This window comes from Phyllobates terribilis, unplaced genomic scaffold (assembly GCF_046119375.1).
Source record: "Phyllobates terribilis strain yellow unplaced genomic scaffold, ASM4611937v1 Scaffold_13__5_contigs__length_258822181, whole genome shotgun sequence".
Lineage (NCBI taxonomy): Eukaryota > Metazoa > Chordata > Amphibia > Anura > Dendrobatidae > Phyllobates > Phyllobates terribilis.
In genome coordinates this window covers 92,457,432-92,485,013 of record NW_027362773.1, presented here as the reverse complement: position 1 = coordinate 92,485,013, position 27,582 = coordinate 92,457,432, and the positions used below count along the sequence as shown (strand labels likewise).

General features: G+C 42.7%; 1 protein-coding gene across 1 annotated transcript in view; it reads left to right on the top strand.

Moving 5' to 3' along the window:
* Positions 1-217: 217 nt before the first annotated feature.
* Positions 218-27,582, top strand: part of LOC141173600 (receptor-type tyrosine-protein phosphatase eta-like) — an 88,833-nt gene continuing 61,468 nt past the window's right edge. The window contains exons 1-12 of the mRNA XM_073657899.1: positions 218-269; positions 1,221-1,422; positions 1,728-2,815; positions 4,708-4,839; positions 11,108-11,309; positions 12,460-12,608; positions 18,848-18,929; positions 19,148-19,231; positions 20,336-20,423; positions 21,163-21,253; positions 23,120-23,193; positions 23,997-24,134. Coding sequence (XP_073514000.1) covers positions 218-269; positions 1,221-1,422; positions 1,728-2,815; positions 4,708-4,839; positions 11,108-11,309; positions 12,460-12,608; positions 18,848-18,929; positions 19,148-19,231; positions 20,336-20,423; positions 21,163-21,253; positions 23,120-23,193; positions 23,997-24,134 — 2,382 coding nt within the window. The remainder of the gene's footprint in view (positions 270-1,220; positions 1,423-1,727; positions 2,816-4,707; positions 4,840-11,107; positions 11,310-12,459; positions 12,609-18,847; positions 18,930-19,147; positions 19,232-20,335; positions 20,424-21,162; positions 21,254-23,119; positions 23,194-23,996; positions 24,135-27,582) is intronic.

Genomic DNA, 27,582 nt, shown 5'->3' with positions numbered 1-27,582 from the left:
GCTTTTATAGGGGCAGCCTGCTCCCCCTACTGGCCTGAGACAGGAGGCATTGCATGCTAATGTTCCCCTAACCAGAGAACCTCCCCCTTGCTCTCAGACACAGCTTTAATTACACTTGTGGCATCCAGGTAGGGTGACACACATACGCCAACAACAGCGCCATTTTCCTGAATCCCACTACAAGATTGATGTGTGCAAGTGCCGCCTGTGGTTTAGGATGACGCGGGCGCAATCTTTAAAACAGCAAGAAGATACAAACACCAGAGGCAGTAGGCCGTGGCTGAGCCAAAGATTCTTCCCACAGTCCCGCCCCGATGCACGAAGAGCTTATTGTACCTAGACTTTTAATGATTAAACAATGACTAGGCTGCGGATTTCTATATTGAAGGTACCTATTAAGTCAGTGTAAGAGCACCTTTATGCCCATACCTTTAGTTTAACATACCTGATCCTGATGACATGTTCTCTTTAAGCTGTCTTTTAATACCTACTGTATTACAGAAAAGAAATGGTTTAAGACTGAAAATCTGCAAAAGAAAAAGGAAATTCTAATTTCTTATTTCAAATTAGCTTTATTTCCTGGAAAGCACGCGTAGGGTTTCTAAACTTCTTAAATGCTGTTTCAAATACTTGCACCCCTATAAATATTTGCAGGTTATAACTCTATAGTCCCTTCAAAACCACTTCAGAACTGGATTAGTCCCTAAAAAAATAAGTTTTTGAAAATTTCTTTAAAATATAAATAAAAAATACTACTAAACTTGCAAATTTTCAAAGGTCCTAAAAATATTATGACATTTAAAAGGAATGCTAAGCTAGAGTAGACATATTGTAAATGTTCATTTTTAACTATTTTGAGTGGTGGGACAAGGACAAAAAAATGAAAGGTTGCACAATTTTCCAATCATTCTAGAAGTTGAAATTTTATAAATAAAGGCAAACAATGTTGACCGACAGTATATTTACTATTAATATTAAGTACAGTACAATGTGTCCCCTGTAGCCAGCTTTAGACTGGTTAAAAACCCAATGCATGAATACAAGATTGAATTGTTGATAGCCTGTATAAGATCACTGCAGTAAATGTATCAGAAAATGTGGAAGATGGTACAGGAGCACATTTTGTAAGTCACAGATAATGATCATTCGCTAATATCTATATTATGAGGGTTTTTGTCCCTTTTATTTTACAAATATACATTTTTGATTTTTCTTCTCAGGTGGCCTTCCACCACGGTGGATTTTATCTAAAACATATGATGATTTTAAGAACAATTTAACAGACACTTATGTCACCTACATCTTCGAGCAAGAATTGATCATGAGTTCTGCGCAGTCAAATAAGATGGGTGTTCTCGTGGGTGTTGGATCAATCATTCATTCCTATTTCAATGGACCACTAGATCCCCAGTTACAGTACAGGTACTTTCACTATATTTTTATTATTAAAAGATTTCAGAGGATGAGATCTAGACATTGATTCCAAAACGAATGAAAATGAATGGTTCTTATAAAGTATTGATACTTTGCAAACATTTCAGTTAAATCCAAACCTGGGGTGGGTTCCAGAAGACAACAATGTACATCTTGTTATGCTTGGAAATTATTATTATAGATAATGCATTGAGGGGAAAGACTTTACGCTACGGCTATGAACGTGAATATTTTTATTTTGTCACTCCTTTAGCAGACCATACCAACTGCAATAATCATCTTATGATTTTCAGGGTTAGCATCGCTGGCTTTAATATTATCAAGTATGACCTAAATACAGACACGATCAATGAAGATCAATCTCTGGTGTATTTCACAAGCTACGTAGATCCTTTCTTCTTAACAACCACTACAACAAACCCTTATAATACAGAGACAAAAACTACAACATCAACTACAACAGATCCTTATTATACAGAGACAACAACAAGTATAACAGATCCTTATAATACAGGGACAACAACTACAACATCAACTACAACAAGTCCTTATTATACTGAGATAACAACTATAACAGATTCTTATAATACGGGGACGGCAACTACAACAGCTGCAACAGATCCTTATAATACAGAGACAACAACTACAACAACTATAGCAGATCTTTATACTACAGAGACAACAACCATAACAACAAGTGTAGCAGATCTTTATAATACAGGGACAACTACAACAGGTCCTTATGATACAGGCACAGTAACTACAACAACTACAACAGATCCTTATAATACAGAGGCAACTACAACAACTAGACCAGATCTTTATAATTCAGGGACAACACCTATTACAACAACTATAACAGGTCCTTATGATACAGGCACAGTAACTGCAACAACTACAACAGATCCTTATAATACAGAAGCAACTACAACAACTAGACCAGATCTTTATAATTCAGGGACAACACCTATTACAACAACTATAACAGGTCCTTATGATACAGGCATAGTAAGTACAACAACTACAACAGATCCTTATAATACAGAGACAATAACTACAACAACTGTGGCAGATCTTTATACTACAGAGACAACAACTACAATGACAACTATAGCAGATCTTTATAATACAGTGATAGCTACAACAGATTCTTATAATACAGAGACAGCTATAACTATAGTAGATATTTATACTACAGAGACAACAACTACAGCAACAACTATAGCAGATCTTTATAATACAGGGACAACAACTACAACAACTTCAACAGATCCTTATAATACAGAGACAACAAGTATAGCAAATTCTTATAATACTATGACAACTACAACTCGTCTAAATGAAAGCAACACCTCTGTGGAATCGGGACCTTTTTCTACAGGTACATTACAGATGTAAATATTAATGTGTCTTTCTGAGATATGAGGATTTTTTTTCTTTACTTCAGTAGATTTTATACATATAAAGCAAACCCTTTCCTATATGAGGTGCATTCTTTTAAAGGGATCTGTCACCAGGCTTCTGCAATGTAATCTGAAAGCAGCATAATGTAGAGAATGCGATCCTGATTCCAGTGATGTATCACTTACTTTACTGGGTGCTGCAATTTTAATTAAAACCTCTTTTCTCTGCTGCAAATATAGCAGTTCTCTAAATACTGAGCCCTGTATAACAACACCCACACCACTGATTGGCTGTGTAATGTGAACATTGTGCATAAGCAGAAAGCTGCCAATCAGTGATAAGAGCAAGGTTGAACTACCTGGCAGAAGTCCTGTAAGTGATCCTCTAGTCATAATCTTCTGATGATAAAATAATGGCCCGGATTGATCATGCCGGTCTTTATGAGGGGGCACATTGGAGTTAGATGCTCCTGATTAATTAAGAGGCGCATGCCGCTTAATTAAACAGGCGCACCTGAAAAGTGTTGTGCGCCTCATGAGAAATCTTACTTCACTCTTTGGCTGCAGCTCATCAATATTCCTTCAGGACGGTCATCTGCTCTCATGAAATGGTGAAGGCTGCATATGATGAGTGGACACTCTTTGGCTGCAGCTGGTATGTGGCACAACAATGTTATGCCACCTCTGGGAACAGCAGTGCCAAAATCACTGTCATTTCAGGAGGTGAAAATTAGTATTTTTTTTTACAATTGAAGTCCTGAAATTATTAAGCTGGGCATGGCCAGGTTTGGACAACCCCCTTTAAGTTACATAAAACGAAATCATTGTCTCATGGGGTTTTTGCCTTCTACTGGATCAACACATAGAATTGTAGGCTGAATTTGTTTCATCCTTCAACCTTAAAACTATAAATATGCAAATGGCCTCTTCAGAGACAAAGAAGACTAGAATTCTGCAACTTATCCTAAAGCCCCCGTCTCACATAGCGAGATCGCTAGCGAGATCGCTGCTGTGTCACGGTTTTGGTGACGCAACAGCGGTCTCACCAGCGATGTCGCTATGTGTGACACTTTGCAGCGATCAGGCCCCTGCTGTGAGGTCGCTGATCGCTGTAAAGTGTCCTGGACCTTTTTTTGGTCTTTGCCCTCCCGCTGGTCAGCACACATCGCTATGCGTGACCAGCGGGACCAACGATCAGGCTGGTAACCATGATAAACAGCGGGTTACTAGGGGCACACGCGCACTTAGTAACCCGCTGTTTATCATGGTTACCACTCAGCTATGGTGAGCGGTAACCTCCTGCTCACTGTAGCAGAGTGGTAACCATGATAAACAGCGGGTTACGAGGAGCACGTGTGCCCCTAGTAACCCGCTGTTTACCATGGTTACCAGCCTGCTCCTGCTTCAGCAGGCTGGTAACCGGAGCAGGACATCGTGGAAAGATTCTTTCCACGATGTTGCTGCTCCCTGATCGTTGGTGAGCCTGCCTGTTTGACAGCTCACCAGCGATCACATAACGACGCAGCAACGATCCCTGACAGGTCGTATCGTTGTCGGGATCACTGTAGCGTCGCTAAGTGTGACGGGGCTTTAAGTCATGTGGCAAGTACCTTTCAATGGTCAATATTGAGTTTTAGGATTGCAACATCCAATAGGTAGCACTAGATGTCCAGTCCTCTTCTTCTTTGAAAGGCTATTTGCATTTTTAAATTCCATGAGGAGCATTGCATGACTTATAAGTCCCCTTCCGCCAACTTGGCACTTGCCAAAATTAGCTCAGTCCTTAAGCAGTATGGTTAATTGATCTAAAAATGTCAATTTACAAATTCTCATTTCCATGCTTAGTTGTTTATTTATGATCTTTACACAGGTCGGCCCAATAACAACATTCAAATCAATCTGTCTGTAGTCAGTGGTTCAATGGACGTTGTGTTCTCACCTTTTGATAGTTCAAATGGACCCATAGTGGCGTATGCTATCGTAGTAACAACAGAGATGAATGGTAAGAGATAGACTCTAGAGAAACACACAGTGGACATATTGTACCATACCAAAATCCATAGATGTAGTACAACCCTTTTATATGACCTGTTAGGTAGCATGATGAGAATAGAAGGATATCTCCTGAACATGGATATCCTCCACATGCCAGACCAAAAAACAATAAAAAAGCAAAAATGAACCATAAAGGGGATGGAACTTTTGCAAATATGACCCAATTGTGGTATTTCTGGGAGGTTTTGTGGATATTACTTAAGTGTCCCAATAATTAGAAGTTTGAGAGTCAAATTCTGTGACCATTCATTATCAGCTAGTCATCAGGGAACTGGTGTGAGGGAAAGAGGTTGTCCGTAGCAGAGAACCCTGGAGATTTTCCATTTTATTGTCTAATATTGGGGATTACAAACTTAGGAGGCAGTTATCTTCTAACAACTAGTTATATCAGCCTGCTGCCAATAAATGATGTCAGTGAATTCAACAAATTTAATCAGGTTACAATTGACAAATGAAATTGGTTCTCCAGGAATGTGACAACATGGCCCACATTATCTAATTCAAACTGCAGCCCGTCCCAGTCACGTGACTGATGGAAGATCAGTAAATATACATACCTCTATGAGCTGTCAGAGCTGGGCTGTAAAATGAGAAGAAATAAAGTTTCTCACTGACTGAAAGCGCATGCATGGACATCCGGAGGCTGGAGAAAAAATTGTGGTCAGGCAGTGAGAAGATTTATTTCTTCCTATGTCGCAGCTCTACTCTGGCCCTACCTCTCTTCTGTCACTTGAGATACAGGTCATGACTAGGAAAAGTTTGAATTATATGATGAGGTGCCATTTTATCACATTCTTGGAGAATCCCTTTAATGTAATTGAGGGCATTCTAACAAACACCTCATGACTTGATGTAGATGGCTTGATGTTGGGGAGGGAAGGGCAAAAATAGGACTAAGCATGCTTCATTTCCCCTGTGGAGACACTGCAGGAATATGCTATTGACGCGCCCCCTGGGACATATTCCTTTTTGAGGGGAATACCCGGCACCGGATCAGATGGGGGGTTGTAGTCTCCGAGCGGCTGTGACCCGGTCCCGTGCCCAGGGCGTCAAGCTAAGTGTTATGTGGCAGTCCTACAGATGTTATTAAAGTTCTTTTGTGTCGACTACGCCACCCGTTGTGATGCGGTCACTGTGGCCGCCGCTGCAGCAGGGTCCGCTGAGGCTGATGGTGGATGCGCAGCTTGGTGGGATAACCCCCAACGGGAGGGGTATAGCCTCAGAGGGGACAGGCGCAGAGGATGGGGGTTGTGGTGGTGCGGTGCAGCCGGCAATGAAGACAGACTCGGGTTGTGCAGTTAAGGGAGTTTACTTACTGCTGATGTTTCGGTCACTCCAGCTGTTAGTGACCACCCGAGCCGTGCTGCGTCCACCAGGTCCTGGATCCGGCCAACCCCCAAACAAGTCCGGAGCGTGGCCCTGAGCTCTCCCTCTGTCCTTTCTTCAGCCGTCCCCACCAGTGATCCACCTAGGTCCAGCTCCCTCGGGCCTTCTGTTGGGCAACCCTTGGCCTTAGGTTCCCTGACCCTCCATGTGGTATGCCTTCAGGGTGGATGTAGTGGGTGGCCGTGGCAGATGCTGCCCACAGCCTCCGGTCTCTGGCTAGGGATGTTTTTGCCCCCACCAGCTTGGGTTCCGGTACCCTTGTGCTGACTCCTCACCCGGTGCTCTAATTTGGGTTCTTGGGTCCCTTCTGCTGTCCCCCTCTGGGTCTTTATCTTTCTTTCTCCTCTCTCTCTCTCCAGGGCTGCTGTTTTCTTCTCTCTCCTCTCCAACTGACTTGTTCTCAGCGTCTGACCCTGATCTAAGTTGGTGCCCTCCTTATATATCCCTCTATGTGTGAGCTCAGGTGACCAGCACCCAATGAGCTCCTATCACTACCCAGACTGCTCCCCCTATCTGCCCCTACACTACATGGGATGTACCACCCCCCTCCCACTCCAGCCAGGAACAGGCTCGGTTGTACCTGCACATTTCTAAGTGGGAGTACCGTCGGCCTGCTCCTCTGGAATGGGATGTATGTAGTGCATGCAGTCTATCTGAGCTCAGTTCCACACTCCTTCCTTACCCGGGAGTGGAATATCACACCTCTGGGTTGAGGTGCAATACCCCTGTAGCAGCCGAATCCTCAGGGTGCTACATTCCCCCCTGGTAAATCACAGCACGTCCTCGGGCTGCAAGACATAAAACACCAAAAACATACAATTTTTATATACATAAACATATAAAACATCATATAAAACTTTTCATATAAACATTCTCGTAGACTTCTCTTGTCTCTGGTTCCTCCTCCGGACACTGTGCAACGTGTGTCCGGGAAAAGTGCGACAGTCTTTCTAGAAAAATGGTTTCTCCTATAAAACCGGTAGGGGGCGCTTTAGGACGCGCAACTATATACAGGGAAGTTGGAAGTTGGCCGCTCTCAGTCCTCGGCCAGGTAGAGGGAAGGGAATGGCTGCTCACAGTCCTCAGCCTGTAGGATGAAGGGGTTAACGGGTAAACAGTTCCCTGGTCCCAACGGGGACTATTTTAGCAGCAACAGTTTCAGTTTCTATATACCCCGATTGGGTAACTATTTACAGCTCCTTCTCTGCCGCACTCAACGGCGTCTTCCTCCTGCTCTTTGCTTATAGCTGGTGGTAACTTCAGACCCGTCCGGCCATGTGAGCTGGCTGAACAAGTCCTTCCCCAGGTGTGGCACCCTTGGTTTTACGGGTGCGGGCGCGGTGGTGGTGGCGCCCGGGTTGCCCAGGCCTTGCGGCCAGGCCTGGGGCACCTGGAAGGTGAAGGGCACCGTTAATACGGCGGCGCCCTGGGCTACCTGGCCTTGCGGCCAGGCCGGAGGCTCCGCGGAGGTAGGGGGCGCTGTTGGTGGTGCGGCGCCCGGGGGTACTAGGCCTTGCGACCAGGCTGGTGGTACTTCCTGCTTTGTCACGCTCCGGGTCGGGGCGCGTGACGTCACAGGGGTCGCTGCGGCGGCTTCCGGTCGGGGCCTAGTCCATGGCGGTGACCTGGCGGCTACGGGCACAGCAGGGGGACTTTCGGGCTCTGCGACGGGGAGCTGGGGCAGGTGGGCGGTTTCTCGGGTTGGGGTATAGGCGTCCCCTTTACCTGCCTCCATGCGTTCGGCTCCCTCCTCGGCGCCGTCTCCGGCCTTGGGTCCTCCCGCGCCATCCTCAGAGGCGGTCTGCTTCCTCTTCCAGGGTAGCGTGCTCCGTTGACTGGTCTCTGCGTGCTGAGCCATCTCCCGGCTCCACTCCGCCAGTATCTCCCGCTGTACCCGGGCCATCCTCCGTGCGAGGCCCTCCAGGGCTGTTTGTGCACACTCCCGGTCTCGGGGGAGCTGCGCTAGGATCTCCGCTAGACCTAGCGGGGTTGTGGACTCTAGCAGGCTCCTGACCATCGGGTCGGTGCTGCTCTGCTCTGCTTCCGGCAGGCTCCTGGCCAGCGGGCCGGTGCTGCTCTGCCCTCCTTCCTCGGTCTCTAGCAGACTCCTGGCCAGCGGGCCGGTGCTGTTCTGCTCTCTCTCCATCTCCGGGTGAGCTTTTCTGCTGCTCCTTTCCAGGCTTCCTGCCTCCGGGTGCGCTCGTTCTAGACTGCTCCAAGCGACACCCATCTTTTCTCTTTTCTTTCGTCTCCTCCCACTTCGAGGGCGGTCCCGGGGCAACTCGGTGACTGTCAGCTCCAGGGGGAGTTCTTTCACGCTGACAGACACCTCCAGCATCACAGTCTCTGTTGGTGGGGGCGGTTTCCACTTTTGGCGCCATTTTCTGTCCTGGCCCACGATGGGAGGTGGCCTCCTGCCCTCCTTTGGCACACCCATAATGGCGTCCGCTGCTCGTCCAAGGCGGGAAATCTGCGGTTTTGGCGGGAATCGCTTCCCAGTGGCGGGAAACTCTGCAGATGGCGGGAACAAGCTGGAAATGGCGGACAATCGGCGGGAAACGACTGGTGATGGAGTCCGATGGCGTGGACCCTCCGGAACCGGCGGGAGACTTCTTTCTGAGGTAAACTTGCACTTTTCTTCAGGCACGCAGTACCCGGGTGTTGCGGGCACGTCATCCTGCCGACTACGCCAAAGTTGACGCGCCCCCTGGGACATATTCCTTTTTGAGGGGAATACCCGGCACCGGATCAGATGGGGGGTTGTAGTCTCCGAGCGGCTGTGACCCGGTCCCGTGCCCAGGGCGTCAAGCTAAGTGTTATGTGGCAGTCCTACAGATGTTATTAAAGTTCTTTTGTGTCGACTACGCCACCCGTTGTGATGCGGTCACTGTGGCCGCCGCTGCAGCAGGGTCCGCTGAGGCTGATGGTGGATGCGCAGCTTGGTGGGATAACCCCCAACGGGAGGGGTATAGCCTCAGAGGGGACAGGCGCAGAGGATGGGGGTTGTGGTGGTGCGGTGCAGCCGGCAATGAAGACAGACTCGGGTTGTGCAGTTAAGGGAGTTTACTTACTGCTGATGTTTCGGTCACTCCAGCTGTTAGTGACCACCCGAGCCGTGCTGCGTCCACCAGGTCCTGGATCCGGCCAACCCCCAAACAAGTCCGGAGCGTGGCCCTGAGCTCTCCCTCTGTCCTTTCTTCAGCCGTCCCCACCAGTGATCCACCTAGGTCCAGCTCCCTCGGGCCTTCTGTTGGGCAACCCTTGGCCTTAGGTTCCCTGACCCTCCATGTGGTATGCCTTCAGGGTGGATGTAGTGGGTGGCCGTGGCAGATGCTGCCCACAGCCTCCGGTCTCTGGCTAGGGATGTTTTTGCCCCCACCAGCTTGGGTTCCGGTACCCTTGTGCTGACTCCTCACCCGGTGCTCTAATTTGGGTTCTTGGGTCCCTTCTGCTGTCCCCCTCTGGGTCTTTATCTTTCTTTCTCCTCTCTCTCTCTCCAGGGCTGCTGTTTTCTTCTCTCTCCTCTCCAACTGACTTGTTCTCAGCGTCTGACCCTGATCTAAGTTGGTGCCCTCCTTATATATCCCTCTATGTGTGAGCTCAGGTGACCAGCACCCAATGAGCTCCTATCACTACCCAGACTGCTCCCCCTATCTGCCCCTACACTACATGGGATGTACCACCCCCCTCCCACTCCAGCCAGGAACAGGCTCGGTTGTACCTGCACATTTCTAAGTGGGAGTACCGTCGGCCTGCTCCTCTGGAATGGGATGTATGTAGTGCATGCAGTCTATCTGAGCTCAGTTCCACACTCCTTCCTTACCCGGGAGTGGAATATCACACCTCTGGGTTGAGGTGCAATACCCCTGTAGCAGCCGAATCCTCAGGGTGCTACACTATAACTGTACAAAAAGGACACGGACCGCATCCAAAAATCATATATTTATCTATTGCGGCTAAGCAAAAATTTACAAAAATGAACATGAGGTTTTTAATTTAACACACTGATCAGACTGTATGAAGTTCACAATCATGTCACAGTGAACCTCTCAGTATATCACTGACCTAAAAGGTGCTGTGCCATGCAATGACCACCGACAAAGCGACAGAGTACCAGTGGTCATTGCTGCTGTGATGCTGTGGCTGTAGGGTGGTGTGGCGTGGATCCATGGGGGCCTTTGCCTTGCAGAATGGGCACTGTGGGGCACCTAGTGGCTCCCCCTGTTGGTGAACTGTTGCTTTGGCGGTGGTTGACGCATGGCAAAGCACTTTTTAGGTTAGGGACCACTGAGAGGTTCACAGTGACGTGGTAGTGGGCTTCATAAAGTCTGATCAGAATGTTAAACTAAGAACCTCATGTTCCTTTTTGTAGATTTTTGCTTAACCACAATAGATCGATTTATGATTTATTTTAGATGCGCGGTCCATGTATTTTATTCTAGTTATAGGAGCCTGTAGAAATATCCACACTCACAGCTTGTGGTCATGGCAGTGGGAAACTTTGTGATCAGCTTGCTACTATTGGACCCATCTAGGGATTTTCCAAAGTGAAGATTCCCCTTTAAAGTACTGATAGTTAATTATTTTTCCAATTGTGGAAAATCATTGAAATATTCAATGAGTCCCTGTAGCCATCTTTAGTCATAGGAACCAATGCATGAATCTCACATTGAATTGTTTATAACCTTTATACCATCTTTGCAGATTGTGTAGTAGAAGATGGTAGAGGAGCACAAGCACAGTGATGGTTTGTTACCTTCTATGTTATGATGGCACATGTACTTTTTGATACCCTGTATATTTTCCTATCTATTCATTTTTCTTTTTAGGCAACCACCCACCTTGGGGGATTTTATCGAAAACCTACAACGATTTTAAGAACAAGCTAACCAACACTTATGTAACCTATATCTTCAAACAAGAACAGATCTTGAGAACCATACAGCTAAGTCAGATAAGTGTTCATGTGGGTAATGGATCAAAGACTCATTCTTATTTTAATGGACCACTGGATCCCCAGTTCCAGTACAGGTACCCTTACTAAATAAAATTTTTACTGGTTGTGTGTATATATACTATATACAGTGCACAGCATAAATGAGTACACCCTATTTGAAAATAAAGATTTTAATCAATATCTCACTGAATACAAGAACAATTTCCAAAATGTTGACAAGACCGAGTTTCATAGAACATTTTTTTAACCCATAACATGAACGTAAGGTTAATAATATAACTTTCATTAAAAAATCTTAAATTGTACTCAAATTAATCGATGCAAAAATGAGTACACCCTACATCAAACTCTACTATAGTATTTTGTATAACCTCCATGATTTTTAAGGATAGCACCAAGTTGTCTAGGTGTGGAATGAAAAAGTTTGCGACATTTTGCAGCATCTACCTTTCTCCATTCTTCAAGAAAGAGATCTTTTAGAGCTTTGGTGCTGGATGGAGAGTTACGGCAATTTGTTTCTTCAGAACTTCCCATAGGTGTCTGGTTGGGTCAGATCAGAAGACATGTGGCCACTGAGTCGCTTTCACCCTTCAAAAAGTCACTTTCACCCTTCAGAAATACAACAGATATGTGTTTTGGATCATTGTCATGTTGGAAAAGCGCACGTCTACCAAGGGCACGATGTGATGGCGGCATCTTCTCTTTCATCTTTGAATTCATGATGCCATCAATGAAGTGTAGCTCCCCAACACGAGCAGCGCTCATGCAGCTCCACATAAGGACACGGCCACCACCATGTTTCACTGTAGGCACACTGCATTTAGAAAAATTTATTTAGAAAAACATTTCTAAAACATTTAGAATGTTTTTTTGTATGTGACTCCTTCAGAGCAGTGCTTCTCAAACTGTGATGTTGGCCTCACTAATGAAGTACCAGCATTGTGTTCCTGTGTTGCAGCTTGGAAGGCAGTTTTCACAGAAGTGATCAGCATTTAGTGTAGCAACATAATTGCTTTGTTCTGTACTTGTTTTAATGTTACTCTGGATTAAGGAAGCTAAAAAAGTAAAGCTGGGAGATATTTTCATTTGAGCATGAACTTCTGTTGCAGATGGTGAGTCCCAGGCATTATAATAATCAGTCTGGTAAGGTTCCAGTGGAAAAAGCTTGAGAAGCTTTATTTTAGAGGGCCACTCTTACTACTATAATCATCTTCTGATTTTCAGGGTTAGCATCGCTGGCTTTACTGGTATCAGGTACGACCCAAACACCGACATCATCATTGAAGATCAATCTCTGGTATCTTTCACAAACTACACTGGTGCTATCAGCATAGCAAATATAACAACTCCACCAAATTCTCCATCGAATCCTGGTAATTCTGTGAATGCAGGTATATGTGTATGCATGTAAGGATGTACCTTACTTTGATGAGACACTAAACCTAATACCTAATATTTATCAAACATGCCTTTCCTGTACTAAAAGCCTACAATTTTAAAGGGCAGGCAGGATCCAATACTAATTAAAAAACCCCTTAGAATGATGTGGGAAGTCCAGATAAGGAGGCAGTCAATACCTTCAAATGTAAACTACAGAAACCAAAAAACTGACCAGCACCTCCGAACAGACTAAAGCAAATGTGAACTTGCTTTATTCTGTTGATATTTTGATAGTTGTTTGTCTAAGCTTTGTGCTAATGAAGTTTGCTGCTTTTATAACTCGAGTTATAGTGGTTGATAAATTAGCAATACATTGTATAGTCCAAGGGTAATCAGTAGATTACTACTAGAAATTATTAGTACCCTGTACTATATGACTTAGTTGTAACTTGGTATGGAGCCTATGGTTCAGTATTGGATATTTTATATAAACTCTAGAGCAGGTTGGAGACATTTACATGCTCCTCTTTGGCCCTAACGAGTCCCTTCTAGTAAGAAACCAATCAGCAAGTGTTACTCACCCCTATTTGCTAGCTTTCTATCTTGGTTTTTTCTTCCTTTGCTTTTGCATGCATCCTGTCTTCAGTTCCTCTGAGCTCTAGCGAAACAACACAGGACCAATTAGCTCTCTATACACCACCAGAGGCAAGCATGTTAGTATTAAAGGAGTTGTCCAGTAATTTTTTCAATTGCCCCATTGTATTTAGCATGTGTCCATAAGTGTTTTTGTAATTACCTTTAGTTGTCCTTCTTGCCTGTGAGCAACGCTATCGCTGGCCGCTCACAAACATCACGTGACCCCCGGCTGCAGCCAGCTCTGACATCCGCTGATGTCACGTCAAGTTCCGGCTGCAGTCGGGCGTGACTCAGTGCTGCGTTCCACGGTGAGTGATGGGCTGTGGGCGAGGTTACCCCGCGCGTCACACCCAGCATCCACCGCGCGCTTTCCCTCTCCTCATTCATTCGGAAAGTGTGCGGTGGATGCTGGGTGTGACGCTTGGGGTAACCTCGCCCGCAACCCAGCATCCATTACGGGGACCGCGTCACTGATGTCACACCTCACTTGACGTGACATCAGCGGAAGAAAAAGTCGGCTGCCGCCGGGGGTCACGTGAAGCCTGTGAGCGGCCAGCTATAGTGCCGCTCAAAGGCAATACATACAACTAAAGGTAATTACAAAAACACTTATGGGCACATGCTAAATACAATGGAGCAATTGAAAAAAGTACTGGACAACTTCTTTAACTCCATTTTCCCCATGACACAGCATTTCACACAGCAGCTCAGTGTGTTAACTTTCTATGATCTGAATTTATCACTTAGATATCACTTCGGATTCTTAGTAGCACCATATCTGGCCATATTAGACCACTTTCATATGCATGGAGTGTTACAATGACAATAAAAAAGGGGTTTGGTACCGTGTTAGCCAGTTGAAAAAAGATTGCTCTCAGTGGGAAAAACAAGATAATCTTGTAGTTATGATACCTTTTAGTGGCTAACAAAAATAAGATAAATGATGTTATAAGGCAAGCTTTCGAGACAACTTAGGTCTCTTCCTCAGGCCTGGTATAACGAAATATATGAAGAAACACAAATATATGTACAAAATAAAAAAAGTAGCAGCATGGCATAATAAAATGAAATTTAAATAAACAAACTGAACTTAGAGAGTGAATCCTTAATTGGATTAGATTAGTGGTGTTAAAGTTTTATGGTCCCAATATCCATGTAAGATCAGAGGCCTGGTGCCCTCACTGTCTCTGGAGCAGATTCCTCAGATTGTGTAATGAGACATAAATCCTCCTGACAAAATGTATTCCTGTGTGGAGGGTGTCAAAGATCCTAATCAGTTTGTATTCACAAACTCTTCGATGTTTTTGTGATTTAAAGTTGCCTTTTAATACGACAACTCTCAAATTGTTGATGTTGTGTCCTGGACCACAGAAATGTTTGGCCATCGGTAAATGGATTTTTTTCATCTCTAATCGTGTGGCGATGAGACCTCATCCTTGCTCTCAGTTTCTGTCCTGTTTATCCCACATAGAGACCCCCAATAGGACATATAGTGCACACAATTAAGTACACCACATTGGAAGAGGAACATGTGAATGTCCCGGGAATCTTATAGTCCTGCTGTGTGTTGGGAATCTGTATCCTGTCTTTGGTCTCTACATGAGTGCAGGTTTTGCAGCTCTTCACATTGCAAGGAAGAGATCCTCTTGGTGTATCTGAGGGCATTGAACTTCGGATCATGATGTTTCTTAAATTTGGAGGTTGCCTGTAGCACAGCAAGGGAGGGTCTTTGAATATTGTTTCAGCCGGTCATCCTTGTGTAGGATATGGTGAAGTTTTTTAGCAGCTTTTCTCAGTACCTCAAGCTGTGGGTTGTAGGTCACCACCAGAGGTACACTATTATTTTCCTCTTTTTGTCCGTACTGAAGTAATTGACTTCTAGGGATCCTTGTGGCTCTAATGATCTGGTCATCAATGGAGGTGGAGTGGTAGCCTTGGTTTAAAAATGTCTTTTTAAAGATAGGTTAAGCTTTCATCCCTATCCATTGGGCTGGAAAAGATACATTTATCTAAGGGCCTGGCTGTAAACAATGGACATTTTGATGTGTTTCGGGTGGAAGCTGTCCCATCTGAGGTACAGTACAGACCAAAAGTTTGGACACACCTTCTCATTTAAAGATTTTTCTGTATTTTCATGACTATGAAAATTGTACATTCACACTGAAGGCATCAAAACTATGAATTAACACATGTGGAATTATATACTTAACAAAAAAGTGTGAAACAACTGAAAATATGTCTTATATTCTAGGTTCTTCAAAGTAGCCACCTTTTGCTTTGATGATTGCTTTGCACACTCTTGGCATTCTCTTGATGAGCTTCAAGAGGTAGTCACCGGAAATGGTCTTCTAACAATCTTGAAAGAGTTCCCAGAGATGCTTAGCACTTGTTGGCCCTTTTGCCTTCACTCTGCGGTCCAGCTCACCCCAAACCATCTCGATTGGGTTCAGGTCTGGTGACTGTGGAGGCCAGGTCATCTGGCGTAGCACCCCATCACTCTCCTGCTTGGTCAAATAGCCCTTACACAGCCTGGAGCTGTGTTTGGGGTCATGGTCGTGTTGGAAGATAAATGATGGTCCAACTAAACGCAAACCGGATGGAATAGCATGCCGCTGCAAGATGCTGTGGTAGCCATGCTGGTTCAGTATGCCTTCAATTTTGAATAAATCCCCAACAGTGTCACCAGCAAAGCACCCCCACACCATCACACCTCCTCCCCCATGATTCACGGTGGGAACCAGGCATGTAGAGTCCATCCGTTCACCTTTTCTGCGTCGCACAAAGACACGGTGGTTGGAACCAAAGATCTCAAATTTGGACTCATCAGACCAAAGCACAGATTTCCACTGGTCTAATGTCCATTCCTTGTTTAGCCCAAACAAGTCTCTTCTGCTTGTTGTCTGTCCTTAGCAGTGGTTTCCTAGACGCTGTTTTACCATGAAGGCCTGCTGCACAAAGTCTCCTCTTAACAGTTGTTGAAGAGATATGTCTGCTGCTAGAACTCTGTGTGGCATTGACCTGGTCTCTAATCTGAGCTGCAGTTAACCTGCGATTTCTGAGGCTGGTGACTCGGATAAACTTATCCTCAAAAGCAGAGGTGACTCTTGGTCTTCGTTTCCTGGGGCGGTCCTCATGTGAGCCAGTTTCTTTGTAGTGCTTGATGGTTTTTGCAACTGCACTTGGGGACACTTTCAAAGTTTTCCCAATTTTTCACACTGACTGACCTTCATTTCTTAAAGTAATGATGGCCACTCGTTTTTCTTTATTTAGCTGTTTTTTTCTTGCCATAATACAAATTTTAACAGTCTATTCAGTAGGACTATCAGCTGTGTATCCACCAGACTTCTGCACAACACAACTGATGGTCCCAACCCCATTTATAAGGCAATAAATCCCACTTATTAAACCTGACAGGGCACACCTGTGAAGTGAAAACCATTTCCGGTGACTACCTCTTGAAGCTCATCAAGAGAATGCCAAGAGTGTGCAAAGCAGTCATCAAAGCAAAAGGAGGCTTCTTTGAAGAACCTAAAATATAAGACATATTTTCAGTTGTTTCACACTTTTTTGTTAAGTATATAATTCCACATGTGTTAATTCATAGTTTTGATGCCTTCAGTGTGAATGTACAATTTTCATAGTCATGAAAATACAGAAAAATCTTTAAATGAGAAGGTGTGTCCAAACTTTTGGTCTGTACTGTATGTGGGACGGTCAATTAGTTTCCGATACACTGATGTCTGGATTGAACCATTTTGAATATTTATGATGGTATCGAGAAAGTTGATTTCAATTTTTGAGTGCTCCAATGTTACGTTTATGGTTGGATGAAATCTATTGAATTTGTCATGGAATTTTAGAAGTTCTTGTTCAAACTCAGTTCAGATAATTAAGATGTCATCAATGTAATGGAAATAGGCCAAGGGTTTGATGGAGCACAATGCTAAAAAGTCATTTTCCAGTTTCGCCATGAAAAGGTTGGCATTCTGGAGTGCCATTTTGGTGCTCAAAGCAGTTCCAGTGTGCTGCAGATATAGCTCCTCGCCGAAAGAGAAAAATTTATGTGTGAGGATAAATCTTGTGAGTATCAATACAGACTCATAAGGGATCCCATTAGCTTTAGGCTATGTGCCCACGATGCAGAAATGAAGCAGAAAATTTCTGCAGCATTTCTGCATCTCCCTGGCAGAAAAAACGCATGCAGATTGTGCATGCGTTTTTCTTGCAGAATACATGCGGAATACATGCGGATCCACATGCGTTTCCGCATGCAGATTGACAAGCGCTTTCCAGGCGATAGCATCACTTGGAAAGTGCTTGACAACTAGGTCACACTGTATAAATCCATGCAAACAGCATGGATTTATACAGTGTGAACCATAAAAATAAAATAAAATAAAGCTATACTCACCCCCGATGCCCCGGCGTGGCTGCAGCGCTGCTTCCTGGCTGGTTCCTGGCTGCCGGCATATCGCGAGACAGAGCGGTGAAGGGCCTGCGGTCACATGACTGTGACGTCACCGAAGGTCCTTCAGCGATGCCGGCATGCAGAGAAGCCTTCGGAAAGGTGAGTATAAACTTTATTTATTATTTTATTCTTTTTTTAACAGGTACAATGGTACCCAGGTCTGGATGAGAGTCTTCTCTCCTCCAGAACTGGGTACCATCCGCACATAGAGATGCATAGAATTCGCTTGTAGAAATGTACAGTCGCGGTTTCTATGCGTCTCAATGCAAGTCAATGGCGGGAGTTCCGCTGCGCTTCCGCAAAACTAAATGACATGCTGCGGATTTTTGTACGCAGCATAAATGCTGCGGAAAAATCCGCAGCATGTGCATAGAACATGCGGAATCCCCTTGGGGACCATGGGGTGCGGATTACCTAGTGTTTCACAAGCGTTTATGCTACGGAAATTCCGCAGCATAAACGCTTGAAAAACGCTACGTGGGCACCCAGCCTTAAGAAACATTTGACAGGTGGATAATCTATCTTTTTTGTGGGATGTTTGAATATCGGGATTTTGAGTTTGGGAATATAGAGTTTTGGAATACAAACTGATTAGGATCTTTGACACCCTCCATACAGGAATAAATCTGTCAGGAGGATTCATGTCTCACAACAAAATCTGAGGAATCATCTCCAGAGACAGTGAGGGCACCAGGCCTCTGATCTTAAATGGATATTGGGACCATAAAACTTTCACACCACTAATCTAATCCAATTAAGGATTCACTCTCTAAGTTCAGTTTGTTTATTTAAATGTCATTTTATTATGCCATGCCTCTAATTTTATTATTTGTACATATATTTGTGTGTCTTCATATATTTTGATATACCATTACTGAGGAAGAGACCTAAGTTGTCTCGAAGGCTTGTCTTGTAACATTATTTATCTTATTTTTGTTAGCCTTTAAAAGGTATCATAACTAAAAGATTATCTTGTTTTTCCCACTGAGAGCAATCTTTTTACAATGACAATAGAATTGTACAGGGACTTTTAATAGTAAGTGCTAAGAAATGTGATATATCCATACCATCGTATGATAGTATAAATACATCTTCATATGTGGTTATTTGTATATATTTTTATTTTAGGCACCATAGCAGGAGCTGTAATAGGAAGTGTTGTTGGCATCTTTGCAATCATTGGTGCAGGATTATGGTTTAAGAGAAAAAGGTAAAAGAAACATATTTTTCATAACTTTTCAGTAACGCATTTTTCTGTGATTCTTATATACAGGGTTAGGAAATCCTATGAAGTTCACAATATATTTCAGACAATTGAAGTGCTGAGAACCGCATGGTGAAAAAGTATACTGATCATGTAGGGCACTGAACAAATAAAAAAACTAGAATCAATGTTATTGTGCTAACATGCCATTGTTTTCCACACAGTAAATGTTGCAAAAGAAATGCAAAGCAAAGCCCAGAGAGGAATGAGAATGGAGTCACAGCCAGCAATGCTGGAGGGGATGAGAGGTGATTAATAGATAGTTGAAACCATCCTGTATTTTATTATAACATCTTTGATATTATCCTGTGTTATTCTCCAGAGCGGCACACACTATTCTTCTGGTGCAGTCATTGGAAAAATTGAATTTGTGCAAGAATATTAGATGATAGGTCGAAGAGGAGGATGCAGTAGTCTGAGCAAGAGATAATAAGAGCATACACTGACATTTATGTCAATTTAAAATTGAGAAAAGAGCAGATTAGAGAAATGACAAGTTTGAGGTGGCAAGAGGTACTAGGGGTGCAAATGTGAAGTTTGAAGGACAGGAAGGAGTCAAAGGTTACTTGGGTGACTGTGGAAAATACAAACCCATTAATGGTGAGTGTTATATCTGGATGTGGTTTTGAGTGAAGTTGTGGAAATCTAATGACTAAAGATGATCAAAATTTTGGAATTAGAATTTGCCAGGTTTGGCTAAATTTTCCCCAAAAATTAGATCTACAGATAGTTTAGTTGTGCTGAAATTAAGTGGCCAACAGTGTGAGATTTCTTAGTAGCGTATGCTGCTGGTTTTAATGTGTTTAAGTGTCCTCAGTAAATTGGAAGTGAGATGCTAGACAGAAAGAGACGGGCACAGATCTGGAGTAGGACAATGTGTATTGAGTATTGTATGAGTCTATTTGAAGTAGTCATAATGTAAAATAATAGATTTTTCATATAATTTAAAAGTAGTTGTAAAAGCAGCGAAAATTTTGAAACAAACAGATGTTATTATGGAGAGGAGAATTGTTTGAATTACATTGGAAGGCAATTATGGTATTGGAACAAACAAAAATAGGCAGTGGAGATTGATACCATCAAAGACTTCATTCTTCAGGTTTTTATCCCTTTCATAAAGTAAGGACACATTCCATACTCTACACAGAGATATCAGGAGATCCCTCTGAAGCACTTTCTTAGCGGCAGCATGGATGACATTATAAAGGAGTAATGATCAGTGTAGCTGTAAATCCAGCACTGGGGTGAGATAAACACTAGAAATTTGCAGCACCCTATGTGTATGTCTCTGCCTCTGTCTCTTTCCAGAAACTCTTCTACTCTTACTCTTTAATTATTTTATTTTCCTTCAGAAACTGCCCAACTAAGAAAGAAAACTATGAGAAATTGTTCAAAACCCTGCAAGCAAATAATGAATTAGGCTTTGTTTCGGAGTATGATGTAGGTATAAAAACATATCAGAAGACGATCAGCATATACATTAAGCTGTGATTACAGTTACACACTTTTTTCCACTTTCTAGAAGTTGTGATATTTTACCATAGATTTGATAGGTGAACATCTACTAAATGCCACACTGCACTCCAGAGCCGTCTGTCTTTTATTCCTTGCTGTGAATATTACAGCTCCATCCTCCTCTTTATCTAGTTTTTGTGCAGGGGCTGGCTCCCGGCACCTTTTGCCAAACAACTCCCAAGAAAATGTGATATAATACAGTGGACATTAATCTATGTAAGGTAGGATTCACAGTACCATGTATCAGTCTCGTATTTATATCCAGATCAGGAGACCCACAATCGGGCCGGGAATTGAAGCTGTAGCACAGACTGTAAAGTTGGTTGAATACATAGGCATCTTGAGAGCTCCCGTTCTGGTTCATACACAGGGTGTGGACTATCTGCTAGTACTTGTGACATATTTACTGTTATGTTTCTTTATATTTTTTACTAGTCATTAGTAATTTGTCCTTTGCATAAGGATTCTAGCATTATTTGATATTTAAAAGGACGATCTATCAAGATTCGGTCATATGTTTTAAACACTAATCCATAGCATCTTTATGAACAGAAGCCACAACACTAATGTTCAGAGCCTCACCGCTTATTTTTAATGGCTGATAAAATTTTTAGATTTGATTGTAATGTTGAATAGTAAGTTTGATATGTTCTCACTTTTTTAGAGACTTCAGCCCATAGGTATCCTGCAATCAAGGTGTGTGGCAGCTCATCCTGCAAATAAAGAGAAGAACCGTGAAGATGCACCCTATCCATGTAAGTCACTGCCACTGAATCAGCCATTCCATAAACAAAGTGCCTATTGGTCCATATTACAGACCCAGCACTGCCATAGTAAAGGGGTTATCTGGGACTATTTGATTTTTTTTAACTATGGGCCTAAGAACAAACAGGCAGGTAGTTTCTAATTACCTGCCTGTTCTACGTGGCGCCAGCTCAAAGTGGTCATGCGCCGCTTCACGTCAATAGAGCAGCGCTTCCTCTTCCCGGCTGCTCTGTCGACGGGGTACGAATGCCGACTTCAGGCTCATTGACAGCCGGTTTCCTGCAGTTAGGCATCAGCAGTCACACCCCATCAACAGAGCAGAGCGGAAGAGAAACCGCTGCTCTGTAGGCGTGACGTCAGCAGAAGCCGCTGAGTCGCCGGCAGGAGTGGTCTGTGACTGGTCTGTGACCACTCTGTGCCGGCAGAGAAAGGCGCCAGGCAGAACAGTCAGGTAATTAGCAACTATCTGCCTGTAAGTTCTTAGCCCCATATTAAAAAAAAATAAAAAAGTTCCGGACAACCTCTTTAAGATATGCAATTAAGCATGCTACAAATGCCTCATTTATCAGTAGATCATACACTACCTCTACCAATAAGCCTCATTTTTTGCTTACAGAAGAGCTGTCTATGTGTAACTTAAAGCACCACTCCAGCAGTTTGCTTTTTTCAGTGCTGGAGTGGCGCTTTAAATCTAAGCCCCCCGCCCCCAGTCATATACTCACCCTCCGATGTCTTTATAGTTTTTTTGGTGCCATTTCGCCCCCCCCGGCATCTAGTAACATTGTGACAGCAGCTTCTAACTGGCCGGAAGTCAGAAGCTATGTCACACGCTCTCAATACAAGTCTATGAGAGCCTGAACAAGGCTCTCATAGACTTGTATTGAAAAGTGACTTCTGCCCAGTTCCATGAAACACCGGAGCTGCCGATGGGTCACTTTTTGCCAAAGACCGACAAGAGCGACGTTGGAAACAAATGAAGGCGGTGGCAGGTAACTATGAAACAGGGAGCAGGGGACTTACATATAAAGCACCATTCCAGATTTAAAAATACACTGTAGTGGTGCTTTAAATCAGAGAAATGATTATTCATTGAAACTACTGTTAGACAAATTCTGCGGAAGCAAAGTGCAGCACCCCAAAATATCATGTATTGTAAAATCATGATCTACTGAATAAAGATGAAGTCTTAAGACTCCTGACATGTATCTGTATTTGGCATAACAATTCTGAAGAATTTTTCTTTAGCACTTTGCCTTGTATCATTCTTCTGTTACTCCTACTACAAATGAGTGAATACATTTATCACTTGGAGTCACCATTCTTATTCACAATACAGTAAGCCCCTACATAGCCCACTACTCTCATTTATAATTTTAAAGGGGTTTTCTAGTACTGTAAAATTGATGAACTACTCTGTACACTATTTACACGCAGCCGCGGCTGGAGCTGATAACAACTGATTGAATCCGATGGACATACCTTGGTGCAAACTGTGCAGCTGCACAGGAGCACGAGAGGTAAATGGGCCACTTCTACCTCCAAAGCAGGTGGAATTGTGCATTATGATGATTAGCTACTTGACTGCAAAGGGCTCACATATTGTTCTTGCAATTCTGTGTCCGCCCCTTTAAAATCATTCCACCATCCGACCAGATGGTTGTGACCTATCCTCAGGATACATAATCAATATTATACTAGTGGAAAACCTATTTTGAATTCTACAAGATATATTACTAATTGTTAGAGTTATTATTAATTTTATTATTAAAATTAATTTTTAGCTATTACTATCATATAATATTATCATGTCATTTTTCATTGTAATATTTTTATTTGATATATATTTTATATTGTAGATGATAAAACTCGAGTTACGTTGTCGACCCTTAAAAACTCCTCTGATGGTTATATTAACGCCAGTTATATTCCTGTAAGTCATTTACTTAACATTCTTGGAAATAAATTACGGAGAAGCTGATAAAGACTGAGAACGGATGATGAAGATACTTTTAATATCTAGCGCTCTGAAATATAATAACCCATTTTCTGTATATATTATGATTTCAATATAGCTAAGGTAAAGACCTGAGAAGTAGTTTAAAGGGACTCTGTCAGCACAGAAGGACTGTTCAAACCGTGTACAGGCGCTCGGTGCACCCTTGGTGTGGCCAAAAATTTAAGTGCTCCTTAACACCTACTTGTTTTTCCTCTATCTCCGTCCTCCCCTTTTCTTTGATTGACAGCTCTGGATTTATAGAACTAGAGAAGGGCGAAGATAGATGGAAAACAAGTAGGTGTGAAGGCACACTTAAATGTTTGGCTATGCCACAGGTGCACTGAGTGCCTGCACTTGGTTTGAGCATTCATTCTCTGCTGACAATTATACTAAGCTGTCACTTCGAATTTGTTATTATTTTATATGGGGAAAACATTTTGCTTATGAAGGAGTTGTTCCGAGTAGTTGACAACCCCTTTAAAAATTCTGTGCCCCATTGCAAATGTAAAATTTGTAAGCGCCCTTACCCAGCATGCGCTACATATAATACAGGTATCTCATTGAATGACAGAGGGAGCCTTAGTAACCATGGTCTGAGTGCAACTGCTACCTCTGCACCCTCTATAACTACACCCCTGAACCTATGTCATTAATTAAAACCAAAAATGTAAAGTTTCACAGAATTTTTCATCCATGCCGCACATATTCAACATTTATTTTCTATTCTCCTTCGTCAGGGATATATGTCTAAGAAAGAATTTATTGCTGCTCAGCACCCATTGCCCGGGACCATAGAAGACTTCTGGTACATGATTTGGGAGAAGCGCATTACCACTATTGTAATGCTGTCTAATAGCCTAGAAGATGATTACAAGGTACATTGATATATTCAGGTACTGGCCTATTTTCGGATCGTAAGGACAAAGCATTTTTTTCATTGTCATATTTCAAGACAAAATTATTTTTTTATCCTACCAACAATGCAGGTGTATGAAGTTGGTTTTTTTTTCTGCCACAAGGTGAAAGAAAATTGTTGCTTTTATTGCATGGGTCAGTGCACTTATGGTGATATCAAATATCTATAGCTTTTATTTTATTTTCCTGTTTGCACAATAATAGCCTATTTCATTGAAAAATATAAGCATGCACACTCAGCAATTATTCACATCGCACCTGACACATCTTCACATTCCAACCATGACCAGTTGACCATGGCATGTTAAGCTCTGTAGTAACATACACCGTCAGGTAAATTGTTTTAGCAGGTTCCCTTTAAATATACATAGATAGTTGAAGGAGTTTTCAGATATTGACTTTTTTTTACTTCATTGGCTTCCTAAGTGTAAAAATAACAAAATGAGCTTTGCTCAATCACTGCTGTTCCAGCGCTGCCTCTCTGCTGCATTCGTTCTTTGTTGACAGCCTGCAGCATTGACATCACTTCTACAGCACGTGACTGCTGCAGCCAATCACAGGCTCAGCAGTTTTGTGCCGACTACATCAGCATCATCATTGAACCCAGTGATTAGAAGCAGCGGTCGTATGTTGTGTAAGTCATGAATTCATTGCTGCAACCTGAAGTCATTAAAGACCTGATCAGCACACTGGAAAGAAGCGCTAGAGTAAAGCTCCTCTTATTATATTCAAGGCGAAGCTTATGAAGCAACAAAAGTAGACCCTGGAAAACCATTTTTTCAATAACTTATCTTTATCTCAATGAAAAATTATGCATTTGAAAGATTAAAGTTGCATTTCAGGAATCCAGAGCTTGGCCCATCAAACAGAAGAATATCTTGTCTAAAATATGTCTAGTAACTAGAGATGAGCGTTGTTCGACTCGAACTGTTCGCCAATCTCAAATTCGAGCTGTTTTGGGCGGTGTTCGAGCCGTTCGGCGAACACGAACGATTTGAGAAAAATTCGGCTGTTCGAGGTTATGTTCGATAACTGTTCGTGCACCAAAATCATAACTGGATTTTTTCTCAGTAATGATGAAAATTAATGTTAATACGCAGTTTGAGTGTACAGCGGGGTGGGGGGAGGGGCAGGGGATGGATCTCTGCAGGAACAATGAAGATCTCCATTTTTTTTTCTCTTTCCCGCATTTACAGTGGGGAGGTGCAATCTGTCAGCCTATCAGCAGCGCACACACGGAGCGAACTGCTTTTTTCACACAAGCAAGGGCATGTGTGATTGGCAGTGTATGTCACATGTCCTTGCCCTATAAGACCAAGCCATTTTCCCCGTCGCCACCATTTTCTCACTGCTGCAGCTGCGTGTTAGACGGCACCGCTGTTGCTGTGTGCGCTATACCTTGTTAATTTCAAGCCAATTTTCGCAAAAATATACAGATAGCTTGGGAGTAGGGAATAGTTGTGATTGCAGTCCTTTTAAGGACTAGGTTACAGCATTTCCTACGACTTTTATCAGGCAGGTCTGTGCTCTTAAATAGATAGATTGTGGGAGTAAAGACTAATTGTAATTGCAGTCCTTTTCAGGACTAGGTTACATCAGTTCCTATCAGTTTTTGCCAGGCAGGTCTGTGCCAGTGCTGTGCAAGTTTTTTTCACAGCATTTGGCTGAATCTAGCAAAGCTAATCCTTTTTGGCCTATTGCAGAGTGTGTTAGTCAGTGGAGTAGCCTATCTGTGTTGCAAGATATACCACCTGTGTATAGAATACCAATTTTTTTACTGCACCTAGTGAAGTAAAATCTTTTGGGCATAGCATCATTCTATTAGTCCATCTATACTGACCTCCATCAGGTTGCAAACTGAATATATATTTTTTCTGCATCTACCTCTGAAAAAATATTGGGCTTCTAGCTGTGTGTGGGACTTGTTCTATTAATCCATCTATACAGACCTCCATCAGGTTGCAAACTGAATATAATTTTTTTCTGCATCTACCTCTGAAAAAATATTTGGGCTTCTAGCTGTGTGTGGGACTTGTTCTATTAGTCCATCTATACTGACCTCCATCAGGTTGCAAACTGAAAATAATTTTTTGTCTGCATCTAGCTCTGAAAAAATATTTGGCCTTCTAGCAGTGTGTGGGACTTTCTCTATTAGTCCATCTATACTGACCTCCATCAGGTTGCAAATTAAAAATAATTTTTATCTGCGTCTACCTCTGAAAAAATATTTGGGCTTCTAGCTGTGTGTGGGACTTGTTCTATTAGTCCATCTATACTGACCTCCATCAGGTTGCAAACTGAATATAATTTTTTTCTGCATCTAGCTCTAAAAAAATATTTGGCCTTCTAGCAGTGTGTGGGACTTTCTCTACTAGTCCATCTATACTGACCTCCATCAGGTTGCAAATTAAAAATCATTTTTATCTGCATCCAGCTCTGAAAAAATATTTGGCCTTCTAGCAGTGTGTGGGACTTTCTCTATTAGTCCATCTATACTGACCTCCATCAGGTTGCAAATTAAAAATAATTTTTTGTCTGCATCTAGCTCTGAAAAAATATTTGGCCTTCTAGCATTGTGTGGGACTTTCTCTATTAGTCCATCTATACTGACCTCCATCAGGTTGCAAACTGAATATATTTTTTTTCTGCATCTACCTCTGAAAAAATATTGGGCTTCTAGCTGTGTGTGGGACTTGTTCTATTAATCCATCTATACAGACCTCCATCAGGTTGCAAACTGAATATAATTTTTTTCTGCATCTACCTCTGAAAAAATATTTGGGCTTCTAGCTGTGTGTGGGACTTGTTCTATTAGTCCATCTATACTGACCTCCATCAGGTTGCAAACTGAAAATAATTTTTTGTCTGCATCTAGCTCTGAAACAATATTTGGCCTTCTAGCAGTGTGTGGGACTTTCTCTATTAGTCCATCTATAGTGACCTCCATCAGGTTGCAAATTAAAAATAATTTTTATCTGCATCTACCTCTGAAAAAATATTTGGGCTTCTAGCTGTGTGTGGGACTTGTTCTATTAGTCCATCTATACTTACCTCCATCAGGTTGCAAACTGAATATAATTTTTTTCTGCATCTAGCTCTGAAAAAATATTTGGCCTTCTAGCAGTGTGTGGGACTTTCTCTATTAGTCCATCTATACTGACCTCCATCAGGTTGCAAATTAAAAATAATTTTTATCTGCACCCAGCTCTGAAAAAATATTTGGCCTTCTAGCAGTGTGTGGGACTTTCTCTATTAGTCCATCTATACTGACCTCCATCAGGTTGCAAATTAAAAATAATTTTTATCTGCATCCAAATCTGAAAAAATATTTGGCCTTCTAGCAGCGTGTGGGACTTTCTCTATTAGTCCATCTATACTGACCTCCATCAGGTTGCAAACTGAATATAT